This window comes from Micropterus salmoides, unplaced genomic scaffold, assembly GCF_014851395.1.
Source record: "Micropterus salmoides isolate LMB-PRFRI ecotype aquatic unplaced genomic scaffold, ASM1485139v1 Ms_hic_scaffold_14, whole genome shotgun sequence".
In the NCBI taxonomy this organism is placed as follows: Eukaryota; Metazoa; Chordata; class Actinopteri; order Centrarchiformes; family Centrarchidae; genus Micropterus; species Micropterus salmoides.
This window is the reverse complement of record NW_024040485.1, coordinates 19,504,095-19,513,566: the sequence shown is the minus strand read 5'-3', so window position 1 is coordinate 19,513,566 and position 9,472 is coordinate 19,504,095. Positions and strand designations below refer to the sequence as shown.

The 9,472-nt window shown below is 40.1% G+C and overlaps 1 protein-coding gene across 1 annotated transcript; it reads right to left on the bottom strand.

The window, feature by feature from the left end:
* Window positions 1–2,110: 2,110 nt before the first annotated feature.
* map2k2b (mitogen-activated protein kinase kinase 2b) lies at window positions 2,111–8,295 on the bottom strand. Its single transcript, XM_038719313.1, has 11 exons — window positions 7,367–8,295; window positions 7,067–7,277; window positions 6,773–6,919; window positions 5,691–5,768; window positions 5,355–5,406; window positions 4,975–5,099; window positions 4,607–4,820; window positions 4,215–4,267; window positions 4,002–4,063; window positions 3,826–3,871; window positions 2,111–3,502 (listed from the first exon to the last, which is right to left on the bottom strand). Exons 1-11 carry the CDS (start codon window positions 7,453–7,455, stop codon window positions 3,392–3,394), a joined length of 1,188 nt encoding a protein of 395 aa, XP_038575241.1. The 5' UTR covers window positions 7,456–8,295; the 3' UTR covers window positions 2,111–3,391.
* Window positions 8,296–9,472: the final 1,177 nt, after the last annotated feature.

Here is a 9,472-nt window from a genome sequence, read left to right as displayed (position 1 = left end):
AAATTGCAGATACAGTTAAGTTAGTGGCTCTGCATTTTTGCAATAGAGTAAGGAGCATTCAGTCAGTGCGAACAGATCAACCTCATTATGACAAAACTGGTCTCATGTCAAAGATTCACTTGTGAAGCTCCTGCAGTACACCTGGGGAAATATGGCATATGTTTTTGCCATGGAAGTGATCATATCGCAGCTCTACACAAAACATCAAACAATATTTGGTTTGATGTCTTTTAAAAAGTAGGACGAACGACATGGAGGCAAAACAACATCAAGGTTTTACGATAAGGCGCAAGACACAAAAAAGCTATATTTAGAATGGAACTCCATTTTCCTAACCCCCAAGTGTATACCCTCCTCTCCACCCACTCTGTTCTGGGCTCTCACTTCTTCTTCAAAAAGCACTATAGCTTTGTAAATGGGTTACCCCCATACAGCCACCCACGCATCAGGTACAGTCTGGGGCATCCTGTTATGACTTCTGGTTTCCTGTTTCCTGTGAAAAATACAGCCCCCTCTCTCTCTCACACTCACTCACACACACACACACGCACTCATGTACTCCACCACTTGTCACACACCAAACAGTGCAGCCCTGGGATCAGCTGCTAACACCCCATGCCAAATATGTTATTTAAGTGTTTGTATTTACAATCCTGGCTCAAGTATTCGGGAATTCAAAATAAATATCATACTGCCACTTGGATTCCCAACACAGTGGCATACCTTCTCTTTTCAGATAATTCCCAACAAGACTCAGTCTAATATTTCAGTGTATTTTTGACTCGGTGTCACAGACAGTGACACGTGGTCAGTGTGAAATATACAAAGCAGCCCTGTGAAATATACAAAGCTGCAGCAAAGTCATTATGCTATAAGGCGACAAGAACAGCTGTTTCCCCCCCATTCTCCACAACATTTAATCTGTTTTTATCCCTTGTATGCATATTCCCATTTCACATGCCACGGAGGAAGATGCACAAGTGTCAAGGGACCACTGAAACAGCAATAACAGCAGTGAGTGTGTGCTCGTGTGTGAACTGTAGGCACCCCGTTTGCCAAAAATATGAATATAACACTGTTTGTGACACACAGCATGCTGCCACTGCGCCCACCCCCCACCAAAGATACCTGAGCATCTCTCTCAACAGGGGTCAGCCACATCACTCTTAATGAGCAGAAATCTTTCTCCACCTTCCTGTGCTGGCTCTAGCCTTCCATGCTGAATGCTCAGTGACGGTGTGCATGGTTGATTGTCTTGGCACGAACTCACAGCCCACTTTTTTATGTTATGGCTTCTGTTGGTGCTCTAACAGAATTTTAACATACTTGTTAGTATCTTTCTCATCTGTGTGATTCTTTATTAGTTTTGGGAGGGCGTCATCTTTTTTTAAATTCGGCGTTAGGGTAAAAGCAGCAATGATGAGAATTTCTTCTGTTCACTAGGGCCTTTACATTCTACAGAGCACTCACGCTTTCTCTCATTTTGTTTTGCAAGAAAACACACAATACCATCCTGTTCTTCTTCCTAATTTTTAGCTCATCATCCCCTCCCCCTTTCTTGCAGATTTGAATTCATTAGCAATCAAAGAGCCACTGACAAACGCCCAATCTTAATTACCCTCTCATTTGCATATTTGCATATTAATGACTGCAGAGTTTGCTGTTTTTCTGCTGCAGTAATCCCCCTCCCATCAACACTGCTCAGACTTAGCCTCCCCACATGCTGCACCACTACGTTTCTCTGAGCTCAAGGCCTCACACTTTCAGCTTGAAGTTGACAGACATTCAAGGGAAGACATTTCATTATCACTCCAGACATGAGCCAAACAGATGAATCATCATGCTTATAATTTAAATGGAGGACTAATGTATTTCAGCAGGTCTGTAATTCAGTGTCCAGCGCTTGCTTTCAGTCAGTATAAGCTAACTTGGTTGCAGCAATGTGTACACACTACACTGCGCACAGTACAAAGTATATTATATTTCTGTTTGATAGCATATTTTAGTTTTACCAGAAGTCTTCAGAGCATTGTACCTGAAATGCCTCCCCCTTGTGGTAAAATCAGTGTAAGACAGTGGGCTGTTCTGGCAAATGAAGACATTTTGTTCGTGTGTTCCAACACATACCATTTATTGACAATTGTGACTTCAGAAAGATAAAGTTCTCGTTGATTTTACCATAAAAAACATTTATATCTTTAAACCATGATTTATAGGAGGAGGTACCCCCCAAAAAAACAAAGTAGCGAAATGCCCTACTCCTGCCACAACATAGAAATAACTATTTGTTTCCACTGAGACTGCTTAGTGAGTAGCGATGTAGCTTGCTCAAGTGATAAAAGCAGTCTTGTTACAGAGGGTACTGTCAAGGGATGGATTTATGCTATTTCCAAAGGCATCCTCTGCCCTAGCGTAGCTAATCTGAAACTAAAAAAGGTACCACAAAAAGGTGAGGATGCTGCTACAGAGGTGCATTTAAGGTTGTAATTTATTTTTTAATTTTTTCCATGACATGAGGGTCACACTACAACATTGTGCTTCACCTCGAGGCATCTGAAAATGTGTAGAAATCAGTCACGTCAAAAAATGCTAACACAGACATGCAACCCAAGCTATTTAGTAAAATAAACATATTCTTCCATTTCTCACTTTGTTTGCATAACACATATAAAAGCAATATATGTATCTACCTGTACACATGTACAGATTCTCAACCATGACTGTAATAACTGGGATTGACACACTCGTGCTGTAAACCTCACAACACTTCTGAGAAATTCAGACTAGAAAAACTGAAAAGCAGAATTGAAAAAGACACGTTAGAAAATCACACAGCTAATATATGAATTTTCTGTTGAGGAATATCTTTTCCAGTTTTGATACAGTATGTTCAGTCTGTATGACTGCAGGATGGTGGGTGAGGCTAAACAAAAGCCTAATGGCATTCATTAGCCAAACATGGAAAAAAGTGCAGCATGGTTGTAAGAACAGTGACAAATTAAAATGCAAAGGCTAGCATTTTATAGTAGGATTCCAATCTGGCAGCTCCAGGTTTCTTAGTCTCCAAAATACAGATTTAATGGCCCAAAATCCTGAATCAAACTACGCCAAAAATCATTCAGAGAAATTATGCTGTAATTGATTTAAAAAAAACAAAGTATGGATAACAGAAATGGGTGCTGACTTTCCACACAAGGTGACAACTATAGACACAGTACCTTTCCTAGCATGTGATCAACTGGCTTACATGTCAGTAGATTTGAAAGATGGAGGCTTCAGAGGTTCACCTGAGGGAGGAATGTGGCACGCAAGGTGTGAGTGTTTTAGACAGCAGCATCTCCATGTTGTTGCGTGAGCATACTGTGTGCAAGAATGTGTTGGGAGTGTGTGCTCAGTTTGCAGCACGCGTGGGAGTTCCAGGTTTGTTCATCCCAATGGTTTTACAAAGCCAGCCAGCAAAGTCTACCTCTGCCGCCTCAGACCGCTTGATAAATGTATGGTTCTGCAACAAAACAAGCACAATCACATACAAATAAGACACAGGACACCAAACACTTAATCATTTACAAAGGGACATAGTTTTCTGCAGCCGACTCTAACTTTCAAGTGTGTACAAATACAACACTCATCACATCACAAAATGTAGTTGGAGTTTCAACACAGTGTCGGTTTGGCTGAGGTGTTTCTACAAAAACTATTTGTTGATCTAGACCATCAACCTGTCACATATTACACATACACATACAGTCATTGCAAATTGCCCCAAAGAGAAAACTGGGAGCTTAAATTCAAAACATAAGCCATAGTCCCACGGAGGACACTCACCATCAACATTTTCAAGTCAGCCCTGTCTGCTGGATTTTTGATGAGACTGAAATTGACAGAAAGAGAGAGAGATTTTCATGTTCACAAAACACTGGTTTACATGTTTAGATTTACTTCTGAAAGTACACACTCAAAAAAGAAGACGCGAGTGTGAAAGCTGAGCAATGTTATCTCACCACTTGGTCACAAAGTCCTGGAAATCAGAAGTGAAGATGCCATGTGGTAGTTTAGGAGGGGGCTAAAACACAGAAGAAAGTCATATTAACAACAGCAGAGAAAGACACGTTCTTAATTTTGCAAGAATGACAGTACTATTTTATACTTTATTTTGTACTTTATAATATACAGCAATTTTTTGTTATTCTTCAGAAAGCTTCTTAGATTCTTACCTCATTTACTATGTAGTCTAGGAGTTCAAAGATGGCCATTGCAGGACCATGACCTGGAAATGGAGCAAAGGTAAATGTGTTTCATATTCAACATTTCAAGCAATACAATTGATTACCATACTTATTTTGTAGCAGGTATACAGTTTTCTACCAAGAAGAGCTGATGAATCAAAACATAAAAATTAAAATTCAAACTGTCTCCACAACTGCAGCAAGTAAGAATTCAGAGGAAACTTTCAGTCTCTCACTTTCTGGCCAGGTTGGTATACCTTAGAGTGCAATTTATTAACATGAGGCATTATTTCTCCTGCTGCTACCTACAGCTGCCTGAATGCAAAGTTACCTTTTGCAGTTTAAAATAGCCATCTAAAAAAAGTGTGTGCATTGCTCACCGCTGACAGGTCTACCCGGTGGTCTGGGTCTGGGGGAAGTGCTGTGCGTCTCGCTCTCACTACCATCCAAGATGTGATGTCCAAATATGGCCTCCAGTTCTTTAGTATCTGGAGGAGGGATGGGGAAGCGTCCGATGGACAGCTCTACAAGGGACAACCCCATACTCCACACATCTGACTGCACAGAATAGTGGGTTCCCTGCAATCTCTCAGGCTACACAACAGACATTAACAACACAACAATTAATTATCTCAATAAATATAAGGAACTGTTGCTCACTGCCCAAACATTAAATAATCTGAAATGAAATGGGATACTATTGTGGTGTTTGTTTAAAACTGTCAGTTCATTCATAGGACCAACATACCGACATATAAGATCTTGTTCCAACAAAGGAGTTGGCCATAGAGTCTATGAGCTGCCCGCTTACACCAAAGTCACACAACTTGATCTCCCCACGTGAGTTCACCAGTATGTTTGAAGGCTTCACATCTGGGGAAAAAAAGGATATGTATGAAACTTTACCTGACTGGACAAAATGCAGTCAACAGGTACGATCTTTACCCAACCACTGTACCGACTACAGCCCTAGAATTAACATAAAAAGTCAGATTAGTTAGATTTTTGTTATCTTTAGGATGTGTATGAACCGGTTAATACACGTTATTTAACAACATACAAAGTGCCTTGCTATTGTGCATTATGCCTTTCAGATGAAACGCATTAACTCCATGAAAAAACGAGTACCTCTATGCATGATTTGGTGTTTTTCTCTTAGGTAGGCAAGGCCTCTCAAAACCTGTTTCAAAAAGGGAAGAAGTTACACAGCTCAATAATCATAAACAACCGCAAGGTGAATACAAAAGTTGGAAACAAGCATGAAACCAGTTCAGGCATGGTGTGTGTGTATATTAAGTGCAGAGTTTATTTTGAGCTGGGTGATATATCTTGATTTTTTAAGCATCGATGAAATAGTTTTATCTAAACTGAACATTTGTAACTAACCACTGTTTCATTAATGCCAATAATGTAATATAACATAACACAACAATAAAAAATAAAAAAAGTCAAGCATATACGTACAGCAATGCTGACTTTGCCCAGAATGTCTTCAGGTATCCTCTTTGCATCTTTCAGCACCTGGTCCAGAGATCCACCATCCTACACAATGAAGTGAGACAACAAAGAATCCTTTAGGTCATTATATAGATTGCTAAAAGCACATCCCCTCTAAAAGGGAATTTCAAAAAGATAACTTGTTTACCATTATTGTAATGTGCACCGAGTACATCTACTAAACACGTACAGTGGTTCTTAAATCTGTAAAAACATAAATATTTTAAAGAAAATGTTTATATAGTAGTGTGTAGTTTCATGTCATGATTACCACAAAGATAACATTTACTTTTTGGTTTACTATAAAATCAAACTATGGGTGATTTAAATTAAAGTGAAGTTTATTTATTTTAAAAAAGGGGCATTGCCCATTAATTAACATGAAGACTTAAGTAAGTCATTCAGAAAACATACAAAGGCACAAAAGCACAAACAGAAAGCACAGGAACACAGATAAATTCATATAAACACAGAACACATCAGCGCAAACAAAATCACATATGCACAGACAAAAGCACATACACACAAACAATAGTAACACAATGCATTAATAAAAACAATGACAGAAGCACTACCCCTGTCCAGATTATGACAGCATATCTGATTATCCAGTAACCACTGTTTATAGCTTTGGAGAAGGAGTTGAGAAATGTAATGTTCCTTAGTTCTATATGTATGGTGTTCCAGGTATGTGCTGCTGAATAGGAGAAGGCCAAAGATTAGCATTTGAGCTGTTTAACAATAACCTTCCTTATTTTTGAAGAACTATATCAAAACATGTTACTGACACACAAACATATAGAAAGGCCAAGGAGGATCATGTGTTTTTTTCCTTGATTCAATGTCATGATCCTTGAAATAGGCAAAAAAGGAAACTAGGTAAAAGGTTTTCTGTACTTGACCTTCAGGATAGGTATCTGAGATAAAAATGTGCAAAAGGGACAAAAGAAGATAATTTTCCTGTTGGGATAAATTGATCAATACAGAAATACCTTTAATACCTTAACTGGCCTCCCACACACACAGTCGACCCCCACCAATTCTCTCACCATGTGTTCCATGCAGATGCTGATCTCTCCATCGTTGTAAAATGCTCCATAGAAGCCCACAATGTAGGGAGAGTTACACTCATGCAGCACCTGAAGCTCTCGGATGATCTGGTTTCTGATAGCAGGTTTAATTTCAAGATGAATGAGCTGAAAAAGCAGAAAAGAGAACCGTTATATCAAATGTGTTTTATGGTGTGACCACTTTGTACAGGATCAACAACACTTTATTACCAGGTTCAGTATCATTTTTTTTTTTGTACAGCATCAAAAATGTTTTATCATATTCAGCCACACCTTCCTGGCCATGATTGTTCCTGAGGGTTTGTGACATTCCTTGTTGACGACTCCTCCGTTGCCTGCGCCCAGCTCACAGATGCGTTGGAAGTCATCGTCTTTCAACTCGCCCACCTTGGCCTTCTGGGTAAGGAAAGCTTCTAAACTCTTCTTCTGTTGTTCATCCAGGTCCAACTCGGTCAATATTCTTTTAAGTGCTTCTAAATTGGCCCTGAGAAAATAGAGAACTGTTGCTGAACAGGAATACAAAGGGCGGACATCTTTACTGTTGATATGAATGTGGTTAGTAAAATAACTTACTCAGATGTAACATCAGTGTTGGTGGAGGTAGACATCCCATCGCCAGTAGGCCCAATGGTTAAATGAACTGGTCTCTTTTTAGGAGCCATGCTCACTTACCTACGAACTGAGCTTAAGTGGCACTTTTCACTGGGTTAGAAAAGAGTTTAACCCTCTTAACCTAGAGGTTTCCGAATGGGAAATGACTGACAAAGTGAAGTAATATTATTTGTGGTGAGCATAAACAAGTGCACAAACGATCGATCGACTTCACGTTTCCTGACAGTAATTTGGTGGGGCAGACAACCTAGGTACATACAGACTTCAACACTTTACACGGGTGTGGCCACAGAATCTGGTTAAATGACCCTTCTCTGATTCATATCACATCGAGCAAAACTGCAAATATTTAGAAACTGTTGGGCAGCAAGAGGTTAACTTTGTAACGTTAGCAAGATTAGTTGTTTTAGCTTGAGTAAAGGATGAGACGTGGTATTTTAACTGGTTAGCACGACAGCCACTATAATGACCACTACACTCTCTAAAGGGCTCTGACTCTCGTTAAGTACCGCTAGTTGACGTTAAGAGGATTTTAAATTAATTTACGCCGAACTAGCAAACGTTACAACCAAACGGCAAACTGAATAGTTTCAAAACCAGAGTCACCACAAGCAGCACTACACGTTAGCTAGCTAACTAACTTAATCTGCTAGCTGTTGCGTGATTGTTCCACATTTAGCTACGTATACAAAGCGGTTCCAGTGCGGTTTCCCCACCAGTTGTGTAAGTGACCAACTCCAGCCTAATGCTGCCGTAGTGTCGGCTAGTTTAGCTTTTGTCCCGTCTTTCCGCTGCCAGGTGTGTGGTCGCCGCAGACAAACACCGGGTCCCGGTAACACCACAGAGCACAGGGGCCAGGCCAGCTACACCCCACACTCAGCCCGGTAGCGAATTTGTGCATCCTACTGTGGTGGATGCGTGACCCGCCTTACCCTGCCTCTGATTGGCTCAGCCTGACGGTGACGTTTCTCTTACGTAGCCCTAGCTGAAGAACAGGAAAGTTTTGCTGTTCTGCTGTTTTGCAAATTATTACGAAATTGTATGGCATCATTTCTTCTAAATGCAGCCCATTTGTTCACAGTATAAGTTGCAACCTGTTTACGGAGGGTGAGAAGAAACATTCAGTGTTTTATTAGCCTTATACTGTTAGTGTAGAGATGCGCCAGCCACTTGGTTTTAACATTTAGGCCTACTAGTCACTATTTAAAAGCTACAGGTAGCCTACTTGTTTATTAGTTACTAGTAACTATTCCCGTTTTACTAGGAATACTCGATTAGATAGGCTACTAGTAGCACACTTAATTTTTGGTGACTAGTAGTGACTATTCTAATTTCTAGTTACAATTTATTTAGTTACTAGTAACTAATTGCAAATTTTGCCATTGAAATCTATGGGCCGTTCAGATATCATCTATTCATTAGTTACTAGTAACTATTCGAATAGTTACTTGTAACTATTTCCATTTTACAACTTAGAACGGAGTGATTTTAATATTTTTATAGAATGCCTAGGCAGTGGAAAAGACTAACAGAGGTGTGTCTACCAGTCTTTTAAATAAAGCATCTGTTGAGGTCACAAAGAAGGGCAAGTCAGTCAGATCAGCTACAAAGGCACACAGGATCTGCCATGTAACTCTGAGCAGAAGCTGAAAAGACCAGGGGTCCAGTGATCTTTCCAGTGTAGGTTACTGGAGCAGAGTTTTCTCTGAGGAGCACGAGAAAGTGTTTGCAGAATATTTGACTCAGGCAGCATACCTGTATCATAGATTTACTCCACGGGAGGTAAGCAAATGACGGGTTAGCTAGAATTGAACACTAGCATAGGTGCCAGATAAATTGAAATTTTTGGGGGGTCTATTTAGTCAGGTTTTCTATTTCACTTTCTTTTAGGCCAGAAAGTTTGCATATGAACTGGCTGTAAAGTATAACCTCAAATATCCACAAACATGGGGTGAGAAGCAGATGACAGGTCCTAACTGGTTCACATTCTTCATGAAGTTGAACCCCAGCCTGTCCATGAGCAGTCCAGAGGCAACCAACCACAGGCCACAACTGGGGATGGCCTCC

Coding starts and splice junctions, on each gene's coding strand:
- map2k2b (XM_038719313.1), bottom strand. CDS start 7,455: ATGGCTCCTAAAAAGAGACCAGTTCATTTAACCATTGGGCCTACTGGC. Junction 5,769..6,772: donor GCATCTGCATGGAACACATG/GTGAGAGAATTG, acceptor TTCATTGTGTAG/GATGGTGGATCTCTGGACCA. Junction 4,268..4,606: donor ACCGGGTAGACCTGTCAGCG/GTGAGCAATGCA, acceptor CTCCATTTCCAG/GTCATGGTCCTGCAATGGCC.